Source organism: Dama dama, chromosome 12 (assembly GCF_033118175.1).
Source record: "Dama dama isolate Ldn47 chromosome 12, ASM3311817v1, whole genome shotgun sequence".
Classification (NCBI taxonomy): domain Eukaryota; kingdom Metazoa; phylum Chordata; class Mammalia; order Artiodactyla; family Cervidae; genus Dama; species Dama dama.
In genome coordinates this window covers 86,954,351-86,975,777 of record NC_083692.1, presented here as the reverse complement: position 1 = coordinate 86,975,777, position 21,427 = coordinate 86,954,351, and the positions used below count along the sequence as shown (strand labels likewise).

Below are 21,427 nucleotides of genomic sequence, written 5' to 3'. Positions count from 1 at the left end.
TTAATACCTATTTCCATGTTGTTCTTTAGAAGGTGGAGCCAATTTGCACTCCCACCAGCAGTGTTCAAGAATGCCCATTTCTCTCTACCCTCACCAAGTCAACTTTTTAGTTGATGTCAATTTGATATGTGAAAAAGATTATTATATTATAATTTTATTTTATATTTCTTCAATTATAAGTGAGCTTGAGCATCTTTTCATTTATATTTTGATCATTTGTATTTACTTTCTGTGAACTATTTATCACCTTTGACCATTTTTCTATTTAGGTTATTTGTGTTTTTCTAGTTGACTGAAACGCTTTCCAATATTAAGAAAATCGGTCCTTTGTCTTAGATGTTATATTTTTGTTAGTTTATTGCTTTCATTTCAGCTTGTTTTGGTCTTTTTTTTTCTCTCTCTTTTTTTTTCCCAAGGAGAAGTTTAAAATTTTTGTGTGGTCTGGTTTGTCATATTTTGTGACCTTTGGATTTATGTCATGTTTCGAAAGGTCTTCTACATTCCAAGATATTGGAGAAACATTAATTCAGATTCTTTTTTCTTTCTACTTTAATGGGGTTAAATACACACTTTTAGGTATGTATGTAAATATGTATGTTTGTATGTGTATTCATGTGGATTCTTTTTCTTTAATAAAACAACATGTATTTTATTACAAAGGCAGAGGATTTTTTAAAAAATTTTTGTACCATCTCCAGTTTATTTTGGTCCAAGGAGGAGTCAGGCGGTGATCCAACTTTGTTTTTCAAGAAGACAGATAGTTGATTCCATGCTGGTTATTGAATAATTTGTCTTTCCCCAGGGATGAGAACACTTCTGAGATGAAGCTAAATTCCATAACCATCAAACATCTTGTATGTTTGCATGTGTGGGGCTATGTATGCTATAGGAGCTTGACATTTATACAGGTCCAAAGATCCCTGCTGATTTTCACATTTTCGTTAACAGATTAATGAGTACACCAACACATGAGGTGAGAAAAGTCAATTGTGCCCGCTAATGAGCTTCCTGTGCATATTAGTTACATGTGTTCCTCTCCCTGGATTTTCTCTAGACAAGTTACTAGTATAAAATTACGGTTGGGCTGGTGTTGCTGGACAGTAAAGATCTTACTGTTGACTTGATAGATGCATTTTAAGTCTATGTAGACAAATGCTGACTTATACCTATAAATACCATAAGGTACCACTTTTCTGGGATACTCTGACGTCATATATTCCGATCTATAGCCCTCATATCGGTATCTTCACACTGGTTAAGCCATGTGTCTGAGTTTTGGTTTGGAAAATATGACTTTAGGATAAATCTTTATTTTGTTTTTCTTTAACTGTGACCATTTTATACTCACTCTTCATTGAATAGAATCCTTTTCAGATGTTTTATGAATTTCTGGGGAAAATGAAGCATTATTTTCTTACACTGTACCGTATCTAAAAGCTAACTGTTTGCCTGTAAGTAAAAGTGGGTAGGTTAATGAAAAATTGCAATTCACATTAGACATACACTGAGTCTAAAAATTAACATGTAAGTTATATACAATGGAATATTTGTTGTCTTTTTTGAGTCACTAAGTTGTGTCCAACTCTTGCAACCCAATGGACTATAGCCTGCCAGACTCCTCTATTCTGGATTTCCCAGGCAAGAAGACTGGAGTGGGTTGCCCTTTCCTTCTCCAGGGGATTCTTCCTGACCCTTGGATCAAACTCACTTCTCTTGCATTGGCAGGCAGATTGTTTACCACTGAGCAACCTGGGAAGCCCACAGTGGAATATTACTTAGCCATAAAAAGGAGCAAAATTATGCCATTTGTAGCAACATGGATGGACGTAGAGATTGTCATACTGAATGAAGTAAGTCAGACGCAGAAAGACAAATATATAATATCACTTACATGTGGCATCTAAAAAAGGGGGATACAAATGAGCTTATTTACAAAACAGAAGTAGAGTCACAGATGTAGAAAACCAATTTGTGGTTATCAGGGGCAAAGGCGGGTGGCGAGAGGGATAAACTGGAAGACTGAGGTTGACATATACACACTACTATCTATAGAATAGGTAACTAGCTAATAAGAACCTGCTTACAGCACAGAGCACTCTACTCAATACTCTGCAGTGGCCTGTATGGGAAAAGAATCTAAAAAAGGGTAGATATGTATATATGTGCAACTGATCACTTTGTTGTATACCTGTAACTAACACAACATTGTAAATTGACTACACTCCAATTTAAAAAAGAAAAAGAAACACAGGGGAAAAGGCCATCCTGGTTGTGGCCTGGAGATACCTTTTAATGACCTGTCAAAATATCTAATAAATTTTTTAAATGGTCCCCATTGCTGGTGGAAAAAAATATTAACATGTAAGAGCTAATTGTGTATTCTTAGAATTTGAGATGGTATAAAGGGAGCTTTAATTTATTGAAATTTTATTTTGAAATATCTCTGATGCAGAAAGTCCAAAACGTTTTTAGTCTTATGAGAGTAGTTGTTAGTGGTAGTAGTAGGTATTGGTAGTCTTATTAGTTATTAGTAGTAGTAAGTATTTGTAGTCTGGCTGTTTTACATGAGAATTTAGAAGTCTAAGTCCTTTACCCAAGCACCACCAGGCTAGTTCCTTAAGGGCAGTAAATAGTGATGCTCGTGTTGAGGGTTTTTTTTTTGGCTGCACCCCATGGCTTGCCAGGACCTTAGTTCCCCATCCAGGAATTGAACTCGTGTCCCCTAGAGTGGAAGCACAGAGTATTAATCATTGGACCACCAGGGGAGTCCCAGTACCACTCACTTTTGAATCACTAGAAACCCAGCGTAGCACCTGGCACATGGTAAACTCAGTTTGTGCTTTTGGAATGTGTGAATGGTTGAGGGAATGAAGTAGTAAGGACATGCCTTCTGTCTCTCATCCATCAGCAAATCCTGGTGACTCTGCCTTTAAAATATATCCAGCATGTAATGACTGCTCAAAATCTCAACCTGGTTTAGGCCACCATCACCTCTTACGTGGACTAGGACTGTGGTCCCCTGACTTGTCTCCTGTTTCTGCTTTGCCTCCACGTAGCCTCTTCCTCAGACTGCAGCCAAAGTGATCCTTCTAGAAGTTAAGTGAGATCACTGCACTTAAGACCCTCCAGGGTTTCTGTCTCACTCAGGAGTGAAAGCCAAGTCCTGCAAGGCCCTGCCCTTTCTCATCTGCCCCCAGCTCTACTCCATCATTACTCCTGTGAACTGGTCTCTCTCTCCTTCATCTTATTCTCAGTCTGTTCCAGCTACTCTGGCTTTCTTTCAGTCTCTCAGGCATGTCAGTTATTCTTCTGCCTCTCTGCCTCAAACATTCTTTTCCCAGATATCTGTGTGATTCATCCCCTCATCCCTTTCAAGTCTTTCTCAAGTAGGGTGTATGTAACCTTTGTGAGGGCAGGGGTTTTCCTTTTTCCACTGTTGTTATCCCCAATGTCCAGAACATTACCTTTGACATAGTGGGCACTTACATATTTTTTTGGAAAGAAACAGGAAGCAAAGAAGAAGGATTCAGGAGGTGGGAGGCATGGAGCTAAACTAAAACTCATGGATATGAAGATTTAGCCTTAGAAGCTATGGCCTCCAGTCCTGACCAGATCTTAGACCCTGTGAAGGGTTCTAAACTTGACAGGTCTTCTGATAATTTCCTGTTGATGTCTTTTTTAACCTCTGCAACTCTGTTTTCATTTCTTTTCTCTTGCCTTCGAAAACTGCCTTTGCTGTAGTTCTAACTGATCCTTCTTACCTGGCACTGAAGCACTATGACACATGACAAATAAACTACAGTGTTGTCTTAACTTTCAGTGGCTCTTGGCAGGAGCTAAATTATTTCTCTCGAAAGCTGACTTGAGCCCTGCCACTGCAGTGGGTGTGGTGTGCCTGAGAACGCCCCAGAGTCTGCTGTTTGTCTGCTGTTTGCTCAGTGGGAACTCTGCTTGCCATTCTGACCGCCCCTCACCTGAGGCTGCCTCTCCTCTATTGGGCCTTTATGTTCCTCCTCTTGGTTTCTCTCTTGGATTGCATGTTGCTTCGAAGGAAATCGCTGCCAACATATGGCCTGTTATGATTCTCTTTTCCCAAACTCTGCCATTTTGTGTATTTGTGACATACTGCAGATTTTGTGAAGATTGCTTCATAATATTTGTTTACCATCTGCTGCACTCTATTTGGTATCTTGCTAGGATTTTTTTCCTCCATTTTAAGTGACATTAACAGAATCCAGCCAGTACATAGACTTTCTGGTTCTACTTTTGCTTCCCTAATGTGCTGGAAAATCATATTACTATGCTCCAGGCAACTAGAGAAGGCTGGAATTCTCATTGTGAACCAGTGTATCAGAGCACTTCCCCTCCCCGCTTCTTGGTCATATCTAGTAATGCTTTTTTGGTTAGATGGCAAAGAACCTCCATGTGTAAGACAAAAAGAGTTCAAATTATTTTTTTTACTTCTCTTTACGTAGTGCATTGGCTTCCTGGTGTTCTTCAATGTATTTATACCTTTGAAACTCTTTCTGCCATTTTAGTAAGTTTTTTATGATTTATGGTTCCAGCTAGTGTACTTTTTATAGCTAATCCAGTTTGATAGGCCCAGCCAGATTCTTTGATAGATGGGCTGACTATGTATATCCTACTTTTTATTCAGAAAAGTATTTTAAGTTATTCTCATACTAAATTGCTTGGTATGTAGTTCTGCTTTCTTATCCTTTATTAACTTCTCCTTTCTCTCAATTCATTGTCTACTTAAAAAATTTTTTTCCAGCTTTATTGAGATGTAATTGACATATAACGTTGTGAAAGTTTAGGGTGTATAACATGTTGATTTGATCATTATATAGTGCAAAATGATTACCACTGTAGTGTTAGCTTACATGTTCATCCTGATACATAATTAGTGTTTCTTTTTTGTGGTAAGAACATTTAAGATCAGTTAGCAGTGTTCAAGTATGTAATACAGTATTATTAGCAATAATCACCATACTGTACATTGGATCCTCACACTCTGTTAATATTATAATAAGTATTTACCCTTTGACAAGTATCTCCCTGTTTCCCCACTCTACAACCCCTGGTAGCCCTGAATTTCAGTTGTTTAGATTCCACATATAAGTGATATCATACAGTATTTGTCTTTCTCTAACTTATTTCACTTAGCATAATGCCCTCAGGGTTCATCCATGTGGTCAGAAATGGAAGGACGCCCATCTTTTTCATGGCTGAGTAATATTCATGTGTTTGTATTTGTGTATGTGTGTGTGTGTACACATCTTCTTTATCCATCCATCCATTGATGGATACTTGAGTTGTTTACATATCTTGGCTATTGTGAGTAATAGTACAATGAGTTCAGTTCAGTTCAATTCAGTCGTGTCTGACTCTTTGCAAAACCATGAACCGCAGCACTCCAGGCCTCCCTGTCCATCACCAACTCCCGGAGTTCACCCAAACTCATGTCCATCGAGTCGGTGATGCCATCCATCCTCTGTCATCCCCTTCTCTTCGCCTTCAATCTTTCCCAGGATCAAGGTCTTTTCAAATGAGTCACCTCTTCGTAGCCAGTGGCCAAAGTATTGGAGTTTCAGCTTCAACATCAGTCTTTCCAATGAACACTCAGTATGTTCTCCTTTAGGATGGACTGGTTGGATCTCCTTGCAGTCCAAGGGACTTGCGAGAGTCTTCTCCAACACCACAGTTCAAAAGTATCAATTCTTCAGTGCTCAACTTTATAGTCCAGCTGTCACATCCATACATGACTACTGGAAAAACCATAGCCTTGACTAGATGGAACTTTGTTGGCAAAGTAATGTCTCTGCTTTTTAATATGCTGTCTAGGTTGAGCATAACTTTCCTTCCAAGGAGTAAGTGTCTTTTAATTTCATGGCTGCAGTCGCCATCTGCAGTGATTTTGGAGCCCAGAAAAATAAAGGCAGCCACTATTTCCACTGTTTCCTCATCTGTTTGCCATGAAGTGATGGGACCAGATGCCATGATCTTAGTTTTCTAAATGTTGAGCTTTAAGCCAACTTTTTCACTCTCCTCTTTCACTTTCATCAAGAGGCTCTTTAGCTTTTCACTTTCTGCCATAAGGGTGGTATCATCTGCATATCTGAGGTTATTGGTATTTCTCCTGGCAGTCTTGATTCCAGCTTGTGCTTCATCCAGCCCAGTGTTTCTCATGATGTACTCTGCATATAACTTAAATAAGCAGGGTGACAATATACAGCCTTGACATACTCCTTTCCCTATTTGGAACCAGTCTGTTGTTCCATATCCAGTTCTAACTTGCTTCCTGACCTGCATACAGGTTTCTCAAGAGGCAGGTCAGGTAGTCTGGTATTCCCATCTCTTTCAGAATTTTCTACAGTCTATTGTGATCTCACAGTCAAAGGCCTTGGCATAGTCAATAAAGCAGAAATAGATGTTTTTCTGGAACTCTCTTGCTTTTTTGATGATCCAGCAGATGTTGGCAATTTGATCTCTGGTTCCTCCTCCTTTTCTAAAACCCAAGAAAAAGCAATGCGAAAAGGCAAAATGGCTGTCTGAGGAGGCCTTACAAATTGCTGTGAAAAGAAGAGAAGCCAAAAGCAAAGGAGAAAAGGAAAGATATACCCATTTGAATGCAGAGTTCCAAAGAATAGCAAGGAGAGATAAGAAAGCCTTCCTCAGTGATCAATACAAAGAAATAGAGGAAAATAATGGAATGGGAAAGACTAGAGATCTCTTCAAGAAAATTAGAGATACCAAGGGAACATTTCATGCAAACATGGGCTCAGTAAAGGACAGAAATGGTATGGACCTAACAGAAGCAGAAGATGTTAAGAAGAGGTGGCAAGAATACACAGAAGAACTATACAAAAAAGATCTTCATGACCCAGATAATCACGATGGTGTGATCATTCACCTAGAGCCAGACATCCTGGAATGTGAAGTCCAGTGGGCCTTAGGAAGCATCACTACGAACAAAGCTAGTGGAGGTGATGGAATTCCAGTTGAGCTATTTCAAATCCTGAAAGATGATGCTGTGAAAGTGCTGCACTCAATATGCCAGCAAATTTGGAAAACTCACCAGTGGCCACAGGAGTGGAAAAGGTCAGTTTTCATTCCAATCCCAAAGAAAGACAATGCCAAAGAATGCTCAAATACAATGAATACTGGAGTATAGATATTTCCGTAGCTTCTGATTTCAGTTCCTTTGGATACAGACCCAGCAGTACAATTGCTGGATCATATATTAGTTGTAATTTTAATTTTTTGAGGAACCGCATACTATTTTCCACAGTGGTTGTTTCTGTTTACATTCCTACTTACAGTACACAAGGGTTCTCTTTTCTCTGCATTCTCACCAACACTTGTTCTCTCTTGTCTTTTTAATGATAGTGTAACAAGTGTGAGGGGATACCTCATCTCAGTTTTGATTTGCATATCCCTGATGATTAGAGATGTGGAGCACCTTTCTGTATACCCATTGGCCATTTGTATGTCTATTTCAGAATTCATTGTTTTTAGAGAGAAGTGTATTCTCATTTTATATTTCAAGGCCGATGATTTGCTCTTGGGTTGCCATCATGGCTTGGATTTTGCTTTTGGGCCAGAATCATTTATCTTCTCAGTGTAATTCCTTTTTCAACTTAGTCTCCTTTCTGACAAGAACAAGGAGTCTTCATTAAAACTACTAATTGCATTTATTAAAGAATGAAGCAGACAGTCCTTCAAAGAGCAATCTGTAGGGGAAAGTAGTACCTACATAAAATGGAGCCTCTCATTAAACCATGAGAACTACTAATCACTGTGTCATATAAACCTGATTTTATCCTCAGGCTTTATTAGAATGCCTCTTTCAAGTTACCATGTCTCCTTATGAGATAGCACTTTAGGTTTGCCTCAAAGCTGTTCTGGTGTTTTGGCCTAAGTTTTTTCTGTCCACTTATAGCTGCTGCTGCTGCTGCTGCTGCTGCTGCTGCTAAGTCACGTCAGTCATGTCCGACTCTGTGCGACCCCATAGACAGCAGCCCAACAGGCTCCTCTTTCCCTGGGATTTTCCAGGCAAGAATACTGGAGTGGGTTGCCATTTCCTTCTCCACCACTTACAGCAGAGGGCCCTTTAGTGTTTCATAGCTGCTTTCCATGGAGCTGCTAAGTAAGAGATGATTTTGATAACTGACTGCCCTCACAGTTATCAGATTATTTATGGTAACTGAAATCATCCTTCAATGATTTCATAGAATTTTAGAATTATAGGATCTTTGGTTTTAAGTAGCCTTAAAGGTTCAAGCCCAGGCTTTGAGAGGTTAGAGAATTATTTTTGTTGTTATTGTTACTGATTTAGAGAGACTGTGATTTAAACAATTTTTTCTGAAATCTGTGCCTTCTAAAAAGATTCTTCACCTGGTTTATTAAACTCCAAGTACTCTTCATTCCATGTGGACAATCCCTTATTGAGGTCTAGTGTGTATTGAGATTCAAAAATAATCTGTCGCTCTGTAGCCACCATCTCTACAGCTAGCTCTGGTGTAGAGATGAGGTTTACATAAAGCTACTTTGCTCAGGCTGAAAATTTTACCAAGTTCAGGACTTTATCAAGAACAAATCGTTTTAGTCTACACCCAAACTGAGAATTTAACTTGCTTTTAAAACAAAAAATGTAAAGTGCTTTCATATGTGGTGATATGTAACATTATTTTCCGTTATACAATACCTGTTTTTTTTTCTTTTTTGTTTCCTGCATTTATGTGACAGCTTTTTGACTTAACCTTGAAAATATTAGTTTCTGGAACCTATGTAGAAACTATCTCTGTTTCCAAAATTAGAACAGCATTTTTCTCCCAGTTTGACTCTAGCCTATGGCTTAAAGAAGGAAAGAGAGGGAAGGAAAATGCTGGATTTCTGTGTAGTTCTTTATATATGTAACCTCTGTAGGTATATGCCTTCTTTGTTACTGAAGGTGACCCCTGGGTGCCATTTATACTTAAGATAGGCAGCTCTTGGTAGGTAATACCAGTGGTGATTGTTGCAACTCCTAGCTGTGTAAATATTCAGTGTGACTTGATGATACTGATTTACATCCAGTTGGGGAACTCTGCAGGAGTGAACCTGTACCTAGGATCCAGAACAGTTACTTTGGAGGGAAAACCCCAGTGAGAGCTGTTGGCTTGGTCACTGAACAGGACGAATTCAGGTGTTGCTTTCCGTCATGCTGTTAGAGTGCTGTTGGCTGTGAGGGAGAAAAAGAAGGTAGCAGTGTGCTCTGAAATAGACTAATTAGGAGAGAAAACAGTCTCCCTCTTAGGGTTCCCGTGGCCTGGTCACCAAACAGTGGGCTATCTTAAAAACTGCAGCTGGACGGGAGGGAGGACCTGCTGAGGTGTGGTGGGCTAAGATCCAGGTGCTAAACTGAACTCCCCCTATATTTTCAGTAAGAGTTCTCAGAGCATGTCGTGCTAGCTTATTCTCTTTATGATGAGAGATTTGTCTCTTTCTCCAGGCCTGGGATCAGGTTCTCTGCCTCTGATCGAATCAGCAATTAGATGCCCAAGAGTGACCAAAATAAATAAATAAATAAAATACTAGCTCGGTTTAGCAAGTGCACAACAGCTGAGGCATCCCTTTGAGAGAGAGCCTGTCCCTTCCACGTTGTCCCCTTGGGAGGCTGTTAACATCTTCCATCAATGTTGCCCGTGCTCAAAATGTTTTTGGCATTTTTCTCTCAACTGTACATTTAGAGTCTACCAAGTATGCTGTTTTCCTGTTGACAGATCTTTATCCTTAGAAGGATGAAGTAACTAACTAAATATTTAGAAAAAACCAGAAGTTATTCTGCCTGGCAGGTAGTACAGATGAGTGAGTGACCAGATGTGGACAGTTTCATTTGGGACTGAAAACGAGATCTGATATTTTTGCTTGATTTATCTTCAGGTTCTGAAAGCAGTTTTGAAGCCATATTTCAAAACTATTTTAATTAAGGGAAGAATCAGTGAAATCAGTACATTGTTTTGGATGTGGCTCCTTTGATGATCCGCTTACTCAGATTTACTCATTCTTGTTCAGTATTTTGTGAAGTCTTATTATCCTCTAGTTTTAGGACCATTTAAATGATTTCACAGTAGTGCAAATCACCATTTGAAGCTTTCTGTGGTCATAAAGTACTCAGTATAAGTGAAACAGTTCAGAAAATGAGAGATCAAGTGGTTTATGAGGAGAACTGTATTAGAATTGTTTTCTATGTTAACCTTCCACTCTCAGTTCTGTAAAAAGGGAATGATAATAATCAAGTCATATTGTCCACATCATAGAATCGTTATGAGGCTTTTAAGGGTGTATGGAGCATAAATCACAGTGCCTAGTGTTATAGTAGTGTTCAGTAAATGATAGCCATTTTTATTATGCTATTATGACAGATTGCCGGGAGAGAGGAAGAATGGAGAAATAGAGGGATAGGGTGCCGTGTGGGAAAGCAAAAAGTGCTAACAGTTGAATAAGACTGGCCTTTCTTCAGTTTTTAAAGTTCTTCAAGCCAAACCTGTTCATACTCCAGTTGTATTTACTTTATTTTTAAAATATTTATTTATTTATTTGGTTGTGCCATGCAACATGTGATTTTTAGTTCCCCGACCAGGGATTGAACCCATGCTCCCTGCAGTGGAAGCTTGGAGTCTTAACCACTAGACTGCCAGGAAAATCCCTATATTTACTTTAACTTAGGTTTATGTCATAAATGACATGAGCAATGTTTTAATTTTCAGCTGTCCCTAAAATTGATAGTTCTTTATTGCGATTCTGTTGTATTCTGAACAAAAAGCCAAAACGACAAACTAATAACGTCAGCATCTGCGAAATACAGTGTTGAGGATGTGGACATCAAGTTGTACAAACCAATTGTATTATGTTTCCAGCTGACATGGTTTTTGTATGTTAAAAAATCTTATCACTTACATTATGTTGCTTTTTAAACAGATGAAGATGAAGATGGTGATCGAATTACAGTGAGAAGTGATGAAGAAATGAAAGCAATGCTGTCATATGTAAGTATACTACTAATGAGGACTTTTCTAAAAATCTTAGTGTAATTGAGGATGCAGTTTCTTGATGTAGTGAAGACATGAAAGTAAATCACAGCTGCTCTTAACATTTTTCTATACAATATGTAAAATTTTTAAGGATTTCCTTACGTGAAAGTTAAGGGCATTCTTTTCAAAAGACACTGATCATATCATGAACATTAAGAATAATGCATCTTAATGACTTTTCCATTAGGTATGGTGCAGACTAAATGGACTATCAATTTCCTGTATTTTTTATGCAGTACTTAAAGTAACGGCTCATTAAAAATGAACCCCTGGGCTCTAAAAAATTTTTCAAAATCTACTTTCAACTGGAGATCTCTTTCACCCCTTCCAAACAGACTGTAGTTATAATGTAGCTGCTGGCTTAATGTGGATACATGACTTACAGATGTACTGTCAGTGATTTTATGCACTAACAACCCCACCCTAAAACGAACTACAAGGTTACTTACTGAATCTAAGTCATTTGAATATATCCCGAAATGACTTTTCTTTTGTGTTTCAAATTTCAGTGAAAATTTGCATTAACATTTGTCTCAGGGCCAAAGTAGATAAACAAGAAAAAAGGATACATTTCTAAAACTTTAATACTAAGCTTGAATAATTTAGCTACTATGGAAAGAAATAGCTTCCCTGAGCCCTGGTTTGTTCTTTTCTCTTATTTCACTTTATTTTTTCTTAATTCATTTTATTTTTTCTGAGCTTGCAGTCTGTGTACAAAACCTTCTCTAGTGGTCTGATGAAGAGAGCATTGGACTGGAAGTCAGGAGACCACTGCCCTTCTCTGGCTTCCTGGCTTTAGGCAAAACGCTTAACCTTTCTGGGCAGTAGTTGCCTCATCTGTCAATTGTGGATAGTAATACTTGTCCTTTCTACTGCACAGGGTCATTGTAATGGTCAAATGGGATAATAGCTGTGAAACCCTTTGAAAAGTTAAAAATTCTATACAAATGCAAAGTGGTATTATGGTGGGAACGATGGAGCTGGCGCCCCGGCTTTTCAGTGAGTCTCTAATCTTAGCGGATGATGAGGTTGTAGGTTTTTAACCAGAATGTTGTTTCATTGTAATGAAAACTGTAACGTATCTGTATGGGTTTCCACCGATAGTTTTAATTTAGGGTAGGAGGACAGAGAACAAGAAGGATGGCATGATTAACAGAGCGTTGCATTCAGACCAGCGCAGAGTAGGAAAAGTCAATTTCCCATTGACTTCACATTAACTTACTTGCGAGTCTCTGTGCTCTGCGAATTTAGAGCAGGGCTCATCAGTACCTTGAAAGGCAGAGTAGGATTGTCTGCTGAAAGGTCTAGCACTAGTATTGATAGATTGACTACCTTTCCTGAGAATGTGACATGCTTATTTTTAGAAAACACACACACACAGATGGGTTCTAGTTTTTTCACATGTATCCATTGCAGAGCGGAGAAGGCAATGGCAGCCCACTCCAGTGCTCTTGCCTGGAAAATCCCATGGCCCGAGGAGCCTGGTGGGCTGCAGTCCATGGGGTCGCTAAGAGTCTGGACATGAATGAGCGATTTCACTTTCACTTTTCACTTTCCTGCATTGGAGAAGGAAATGGCAACCCACTCCAGTGTTCTTGCCTGGAGAATCCCAGGGACGGGGGAGCCTGGCGGGCTGCCGTCTACGGGGTCGCACAGAGTCGGACACGACTGAAGTGACTTAGCAGCAGCAGCAGCAGCCACTGCAGAGAGAGCATTGCTGACATCCATGTACTTTCATTATGTCTCTGACATGACCTCACACAAAACTGTGCTTTCAAAAATGTACTTTTGGGAAGATCTAACAAACTGTGCTCTTTGAGAAGTGTTACTACGTGTGATCATGGTGATAGTCATAATTATTTCCATTTCTAAGTGCCCATTTTACACTAGATGCTTAAGGTATTTAGTTTCCTTTGGTTTTAATAATCACTCTGTAAAGTAGATATTATCACCCCTACCTTTCAGATGAGGAAGCTCTGGCTAAGAGACATGCCCAAGGTCTTAGAGCTGTATGAGTATGCATATGGACTGTAAGTTTGGCTTCTCCTGGTGTCAAGGCCCATGCTCCTTCACTGTTTCATTCGGCTGCTCTCCCACCCACCCACTTGCTCACTAGTACTGGGAGCTTCCTGTGTGTTAAAAAATGAGCTTTAAAAAAAAAAATAATTTTTTTTAATTAAAAAAAAAAAGTTTTAAAAATTGTAAAAACTGAGTACATTTTGTAAGATCTTATTGGCTTTATATAATGACTCATGAATTGGGCAACATCCCATCCAGCAGATAGAAAGACACTCTAAAGACGTGTGTAGGCAGGAGACAGGACAAGGAAGTCAGTTTAGCCAAGAGCTGATGGTTTCAGGCTAGGTCACCTTCCTCGGGGACAGCAGGGGTCTGTCATGTGGATTACCTCACTAGCAATGACCAGGAAATTCCAGACTGACTGGTTAAGGTTATATTCCTCAGAGAGTTTTATGTAAAACTCACTACATTTTTCTTATGTTTGTTCATTTGCGGTGGATGGTGAGAACTTTTTTCTGTAAACTGGCAGTGGTTCATAAAATGGGGTCTAGATGATCAGGTCTGAGTTTTCTCATTAATTCACTTGATATTTATAGATAAGAACCTGAGGCCCCAAGGTAGAGCTCCACTCCCCAGATTGTGAATGTTGGAGCAGATTATTTTAAAATGAAAATGAAAATATCCCTGAGAGAGATAACAGGTTTTAAGTTATTTAAAACCTAACTGGATTTCCTTTTGCTCTTATCTCTCGAGGCAGCCTTTACCATCAAATACTCTTTGTTTATGTAGAGTCAGGCTCTGAATAAATAACCAAATAGTAAAGAGTAGAGGACGCCCTGTCTCAGAAAAGCACAAACAAGGTTGGTTGGCTGCCATTTTGATCTGTCTTGGTTTTTATGGTTGAAATTCCTTTGGGTTACAGTTTTGCCATAAAGAGAACAATTTGGACTTAACCTCACAATAGATTTTGGTTGATAGTCTTCATTTGCCAACCTGGTGTTAAAAACCTGTATTGGCCTTTTATTTTTTAAGTTCAGTTTGGCTCTGAAAAAATTTGATTCCAGGACTTGGGACCACATATTTACTGTTTAAAAAAAAAAAAAAAGCTGTGCTTTTCATGTGGAATTCGATAAATTTGCAGTCACTTTAGTATTTCTTTAAAAACCATATGGGGAAAGCAAAACTAGACATATTTTTGCCATAAATCCTTTAATCATTCTTTTTAAAAAAAGCTACAGTGTCTGAGTTGAAACTTGCAGAATTTTTTCCCCCATTGGATGTAAGCATTTTCTGGCTTTGGGCCAACAGAAACATAAGTTTTTATCAGTAATTTAAATAGATTTTTGTATTAGACCTGAAAATGTTGCCTTTTTAATTGAAAACTTATCAATTATTTAAATTGCTAGCAGCCCGAGGCTGTTAATTTTATGTGTGCCGTAATAATGGCATGCAGTGGTTTTTGATGCATGTGACACAGAATGTCGCATTGTGGTAAGGATTTGTCATGACAGTAGGTTGTATGCTGTTAAATAATAACTAGCACATTAAACCAAAGTCTGTTGTCACACATTAGTACCATTTTATGTGTTATTTAGAAGTTGTATTCTTTTCTTCATTAGATATATTTTTAAGAGATAATGAGAAGAAAACAAAGCTATAATAAATTGTCTTTTAAGAAAATGTAAAGTAATTTGGTCTCCAAGGAGATATTTAATGTATTGAGAGAATTCAGCAGCCAAGTGTTATTACAGCACCATTGTGATCGCTCTCTGCGTTTTGTTATGAGTTTGTGTTAATCAACAATCTGTTTTTATAGCGTTGTTTCTTGTAAGTTATGTTGTTAGAATATTCCACTTCTGGGATCATGGCTTTTCCTCTGACACTATTGTATCTTTTTAATTTCTCCATAAAGTATTTTTTTAATTAGAATTTGAAATGCTTTATTAGAAAAAAAATACACCCAACCTGCATATCCTGAAAACTAAATACCTGATCACTGCTAACTATTTAAAGGACCCTGTTAAATACTCCCTTAAAGTAGTTTTAATTTTTTTTTTTTTGTTCTTGTTTTCGTCTCTCATTTTCTAGGATAGACAATAATCTACTGCTTTTCTCCTTCCATCTTTTTGTATTTGTTATCTGGTAGTGCTGACCTCATTTCCTTACAGCATGAAACATCAGTGCTGGGCCTTATTTTTGATTCATCATAAGCTTTATTTATCATTGAGACTCAGTTATAGGAGGGGGTTATTTTAATGTTAACCTCTACTTTTAGGTGACCTTTCTTCAAGGAGCTCAGCAGTACATTTTACTTTTGTAAATGGACTCATATTTGTTTCTGCTAAATCCTGTGGCTAGTAAAGAGTTTATTACACCTAGTTCTCTTGATACTGAGAGGCTTGTATGAGTGGAAAACAGTATTAATAAGAATTATGTTCTTCGTTTTGCCTAATCTCTCTTTTTACACCATTTCTCCACATTGCCAGAAGAATATGGGATGGGTTTAACTGTAACACCTCCCATTATGGCAGACATTGTGTATTATTGGAGTGTAAGTATTCCCTTTGATATACTTGACCGCAGTGTACCTTGTTAGATGCTGGGTACCATGAGGGAGAATACTCTTTGACCTCTGTTTCTGTAGCACCTTGTAAATTGGGATATGATTCGCTTTATCCTAGTGTGCATAACTTGGAGACTGCTTCAGAAATCGTAGTTGCCCAATAGATAGCCAATGGAAATGTGCTGCATGACTCAGGGAATTCAAACCGGGACTCTAGTAGTCTAGACGGGTGGGATGGAGAGGGAGGTGGGAGGGAGACTTAAGAGGGAGGGGACATTTGTATACCTATGGCTGGTTCATGTTGATATATGGCAGAAACCAACACAATTCTGTAAAGCAATATCCTTCAGTTAAAAAATAAATTTTTTAAAAAAAGGAAAAATCATAGTTGCTCAAGTGGAGTTGGAAGAAACCCTTAGTGGTCTTGTCCAACTGTCTCATATTACAGATAAGGAGACTGAGGCCCAGCAAGATCAGATTCAGTTTGAGGTTATATTGCTAATAAATGGGAAGGCCTGGACACAGACCTAGGTCCTGGACTCCCAGTCTTCACTCCTGGTTAAGTGTTGTTTTTGTTTTGGCATTTATTGAGATCCTACAGAAGAAGCTTTGCAAATACCACTGTTTTCCTAATAACAAAAAAATAATGCTATTTAGTAGAATGTCAGTGTACCTGAGTTTGAAAAGGACTGTAAAGAAATACTCTGGGCTTTTGAAGTTTCCTTCCTACAGGGCTGAATTTTTGCCTTAGGATGTGTTGCCCAGTTAGTTGTTAAACATTTAATAGACTTAGGGCCTTTACGATTAGGAAGTTTTCTATGTAGAGCAGAGATTGGAAGCTCTTCTCCAAATGGTACTTTTAAACATGCTCCACATTAAGTCGGTCCAGCTTACTTTGTATGCAGCAAAATAGCTTGGTCTTCAGTCCCCTCGTTTGTCATGATCCACCCAAACAATTGGTAATACTCGATACTCTCCTGGTAGGGTGGAGAAACGCTGAAAAGAACAAGACAGGAAAACTGAATGCAATAAATAAATGGTGTTGGAAATTATTTAGCTTTGTTTTTTTTTTTTTTTTTTTAATTGGAATGGTGTCATGCTCCAAGCTATAAGTAAAATTTTTGTATTTTTTTCTCATCCTTGTCAAAGAATGAAACCTTTTTTCAGAGGCAGATTATTTTAACTCTTTTCTCTATGTTATCTGGGACATATGGATGTCCTTGAAATAGTGATAAGAATGTAATGGCCCCTTATTTAGCCCCTCTTTGAAATACCTCAGGACATTTTTGCTAACAAGAAGCAGAAGCAGATAGAAGTTTGCATCAGATTATTAGGTAGCTCGTGGAAGCAAAGGAAGAGACAGCATGAGCAGGCCTCAGTCAGGGTGGCACCAGAGTATTCTGGGGCTTTAAACCACCAATATTTTGTCATTAATATGGCCGCGCTCCTGGTTCAGCTCCCTCTCTATGGAGGACTCAGAATGACCTACAGTTTGTGTCCTCTGGAGTCCTATGTTGAGGCAGCTGACATGAGGGGACCGAAAAATGCAGGACATCAATTAGGCTCTTAGGGGCTATAGTAGGAGCTTCTCTTCCAGGGAGATGTGGACTGGAAGGAGATGATGGACTTCTAGCAGTCAGGTTGCTGTGGGGCATAACCAAGGCGTTAGGCCCGTGTTAGCAGCTCCTAATGAACCCATTCTCTTAGGGCCAGTTTTACTGGAAACAAGAGGGGTGTTTTCTTTTTTTTTTTCATTTATTTTTATTAGTTGGAGGCTAATTACTTTACAATATTGTAGTGGTTTTTGCCATACATTGACATGAATCAGCCATGGATTTACATGTGTTCCCCATCCTGATCCCCTCTCCTGCCTCCCTCCCAACCCGATCCCTCTGGGTCATCCCAGTGCACCAGCCCTGAACACTTGTCTCGTGCATCCAACCTGGGCTGGTGATCTATTTCACCCTTGATAGTATACTGAGGGATGTTTTCTATATATATCTGAAAGGTGAACATAAATTTGCTATAATACAGTAAAGTTAGAGGAATTCAGTAAATTTTCAACTCATGTTGAAAAGGTGTAAATTGTAATTGGAAATTAAAACAAGTTGTCTCTGTTTATATAGGTCTCTCTGTTATATGTTATTTACTCATTCCTCACTGCCTTTTCATTTATTTTTTTTTAACAGCATTTGAGCAGTAGGCTGAATCTTTGTTGAACACAATTGGAACTGGCTAAATAGTCTACTTGTAAGGGAATGTCCTATTTGGCCTGCTATCTGTATGACCTGATGCTCCCATTTTATTTAAGTGGTAGGTTCCCTGAAGCTATTTAAACTTCTACTTTGGAAGTATGGCAGAATTGCTGCAACTTAGAGATCAGGTGAAAGGCCAGTGTAAACAGTGCCTCAAGCCAACCATGGTGGTGACTAATAAAGCCTCAGCTGAGGGGATCCCACAAGTTTTGGACTCATCGCTGAACACAAGTTTAAACTTCTGCCAACACACATTACCTGAAACTTGGCCAAGTTGAATTTCATCTGCTGTTGGCTATCCAAACCTCAATTCCTATTAAGACCATCTGGAGTTCCTTAACATCCTTTACAGTTTTACTGTCCAAAACAAATAGTGTTATCATTAAACTTGGCCAACTTACTGTCTGTTTCATTTTCAAATCACTAATAAATACATTTGTCTGGTAACGTTGACTTATAAAGAGGCCCCAGAGTTGTTCCCTGTTGACCTTTCAATGGAAGACTTTTCATTGTGATTTTTTTCTCTTCATCTATCAATCCATGACCATGTGTGGACCCTTGGTCTAGAATCATTTAAGAAAGAACATGTGTGCCTTGTAGTCACCTCAAGGCAGGGAAAATGAGTTTTCAGGGATTGAAGCCAGGTAATAAAGATAGTTATTAATTTGGTATTCAAAATAGATTAGCTTTGTATGTTATTTTTGACTAAGGAGCTGCTGTGTGCTTCTTAAGAGGTGAGCATCACAGAAGGGATACCTCTTAAATGCAAAGTATAAGAAATAATTGAAGGAAAGTATAATCGATGACATAGCTGAGTAGTGTTGTAATTGAATTTGTAGCCATTTGACAGAGTTAAGATTGTTGAGTTCTTCACTAGGAAAACTAAATTATATAACTATGAACTGCAAATAGTTTGTTAGTTTATTGATTATTGCTGTAATTACTGGCTCAGCTACATATAATGGGGTATGCTTGCAGTACTGACAAAATAGGAATTTTAAAATTTTATCATTAATAGGGAAAAGCCAGCATGCTTAGTTTTTTATAAGTATTTCCTCATACTGTACTGTTTATATTGTCTGTTAGGAGGCATGGTAAGGAGAGATTAGAAAGCTTTCTGTTATAAATGTATAGAAGAATGATAAATGAATTTGATTTGAGTTGATATGTAAGACTTGCCACTAAGTTAGAAGATCTAACCAATGAGAATGTCTGTATTATTTCCTATTGGCCTTCTCCTCTTGAACATATGCAGAGTGGCCATTATGCATATGGTACAGTGCTATACACTCTATGACTAGATACTCTACTAGCTTCTTAGATTTTTTGGAGACAGGTCTTTTTGAAAATGTGAGGAAAGTTGTTTATTCTTTTCCCAGAAAATTCACACAGTGCAGCATTTCACCTAGAAGTTCAGGAATTTCAAGGATCTCCCAAGGCCCATATAGACACCAGATTAACACCTCTGGCATAAGACCTAATAAAATACATGAGACATGGTCCATGCCCTTGATGAACTTCCAGATGGAGAAACAATGTTCCTTATAGTACCCTTCCACTTATATTATTATTTATAGTGCTGTACTAATTGAGGGGGGTTGAGGGCATACTGACTCAGCCTTGATAAACAATTAGTTAAATGCTACCTCTGTACTTGGTCTGAAGATTTTGGCAGTCTTGTTTAGTGGTTTCTATGTCACCCTATTGTTACGGCCATTTTTCTTGTATGTACTGTTGCTTGGGAGTGGGAGATTCATAGTAACATGGTGCCCTATTTTAAGATGTTTTTCAAGTACTTTATAAAACTGTTTCTTATATACCAGCTTCTATGATTGTGATGTTCCTGACACTTTTATGAGGTGAGCAAGGCAGGTATTTTTTTCATATTTACAGCTGAGAATACTGAGGCACAAACAAGTTGCCTTTCTCAAGGTCGCATGGCTGGTCAATGTAGAGATGGGACCTGAGCTCACTCACTGACTTGCCCGTTTATTCATAGAGCCAGTTTTCTGTTTGTTTTTTGTCTTGGCTGTTCTGGGTCTTGGTTGCTACACGTGGACTTTATCTAGCTGCAGAGAGTGGGGCTGCTCTCCACTGCAGTGTGAGGCTTACTGTGGCGGCTTCTCTTGTTGCAGAGCGCAGGCTCTAGGGCGCATGGGCTTCAGTAGCTGTGGCTGCTGGCTCCACAGACGGGCTCAGTGGTGTGGCGTATGGGCTTAGCTGCTCTGTGGCGTGTGGGATCCTCTCAGATCAGGGATCGAAATTGTCTCCTGCAGTGGCAGGCAGACTCCCTACCACGGAGCCACTGGGGAGGCCTCCAGCAGCTTTTCATGCAGTAAATATTTATAGGATGGCAAGTATCTAGCCAAGACCTATGCTAGCTGGTGGAGGTACAGTGAACATACAGTTCACTCCTTCAGGGAGCTCATGGTTCAGTCAGGGAAGTTAACAAAAAAGGGAGGAGTGTTTCGTGTGGGAGGACAGGAAAGACTCAGAATTACCAGGCAGAATGATCAGTGCTCTCATATGCCTAAGCATTTGGTGTTCTGTGAGCTCAGAGAAGGAGCACCTGATCTAGCTTTGGAGACAGATAAGGCTTCCTGAAGAGAGTGGTGTCTAGGTGGAGTAGCAAGGACAAGGGGACTTGGAAGGGTGTTTAAAGGCCCAGGTGAAAGGATGCCTGGTGCCCTCAGGAGGCACTGCCTGTGATCAGTGTGGTATGGACAGTGCAGGGAGGGTTGAGATGAGGTTGCGAAGGCAGGTAGGCTCGATCATGGAGGGCCCTAGCTTGAGGATATGAGCAGGGGGGGAAATGTAGAGTTAGTAAGAATGGTGGTTGACTAGATGTGGGGAAGAAGGAAAGGGATGGTCTGGAGGACTCCCAGATAGCTGGTTTGGGAAGCTAGGTCATGGTGATTTCATTCATCCAGATGGTGAACCCATATGTTGGAAGACAGGCCTAGGGCATGAGGGAGGGTGGGGGAGGTGGGGACCTGTTGAATTTGAGGGGCCTCTGGACAACCAATTGGGTATGTTCCAAATCTTAGGAGAGAAATCTGGGCTGGAAATAAAGGTTTGTGATTCATCAGCTCCTAATTAGTCTCAGTGACTCCTCTGGTAATTGAAACCTTCGAAGTGGCTCAAGTTAACTCAAGGAGAGGATAAAATAAAAAAAAACGAAGGTTGATGAAAAGTCACGGGAAACTTCAGCATTTAAAGGAGGAATGGGGAGAGAATCACTTACGGGAAACTGAGCAGTGTGGTAAGAGAGGTAGAAGGAAAATGTGGAGGAGTGGCGGAGTCCCTGAAGAAAGAGGAGAAGTCACCAGCCAGCACAGGGATCTGCATTATATTAATATCTTCCCACCATCCCCAGTCTCTGAGAGGTCAGGTGACATGGCTTCCCTCACATAGGTGACAGTGAAGAAGCCAGGCTCTCCACCAGCTCAGCAGTCCACCCAGTAGCCTGCTTTAGTTAAATCTTTTGAGGTATGAGCAATAGGAGGTAGCTCATC

General features: G+C 39.3%; 1 protein-coding gene across 1 annotated transcript in view; it reads left to right on the top strand.

The window, feature by feature from the left end:
• The window catches only part of MAP2K5 (mitogen-activated protein kinase kinase 5), a 261,312-nt gene that overhangs the window by 13,604 nt on the left and 226,281 nt on the right, over positions 1 to 21,427 (top strand). Inside the window, exon 3 of the mRNA XM_061157999.1 lies at positions 10,963 to 11,030. Coding sequence (XP_061013982.1) covers positions 10,963 to 11,030 — 68 coding nt within the window. The remainder of the gene's footprint in view (positions 1 to 10,962; positions 11,031 to 21,427) is intronic.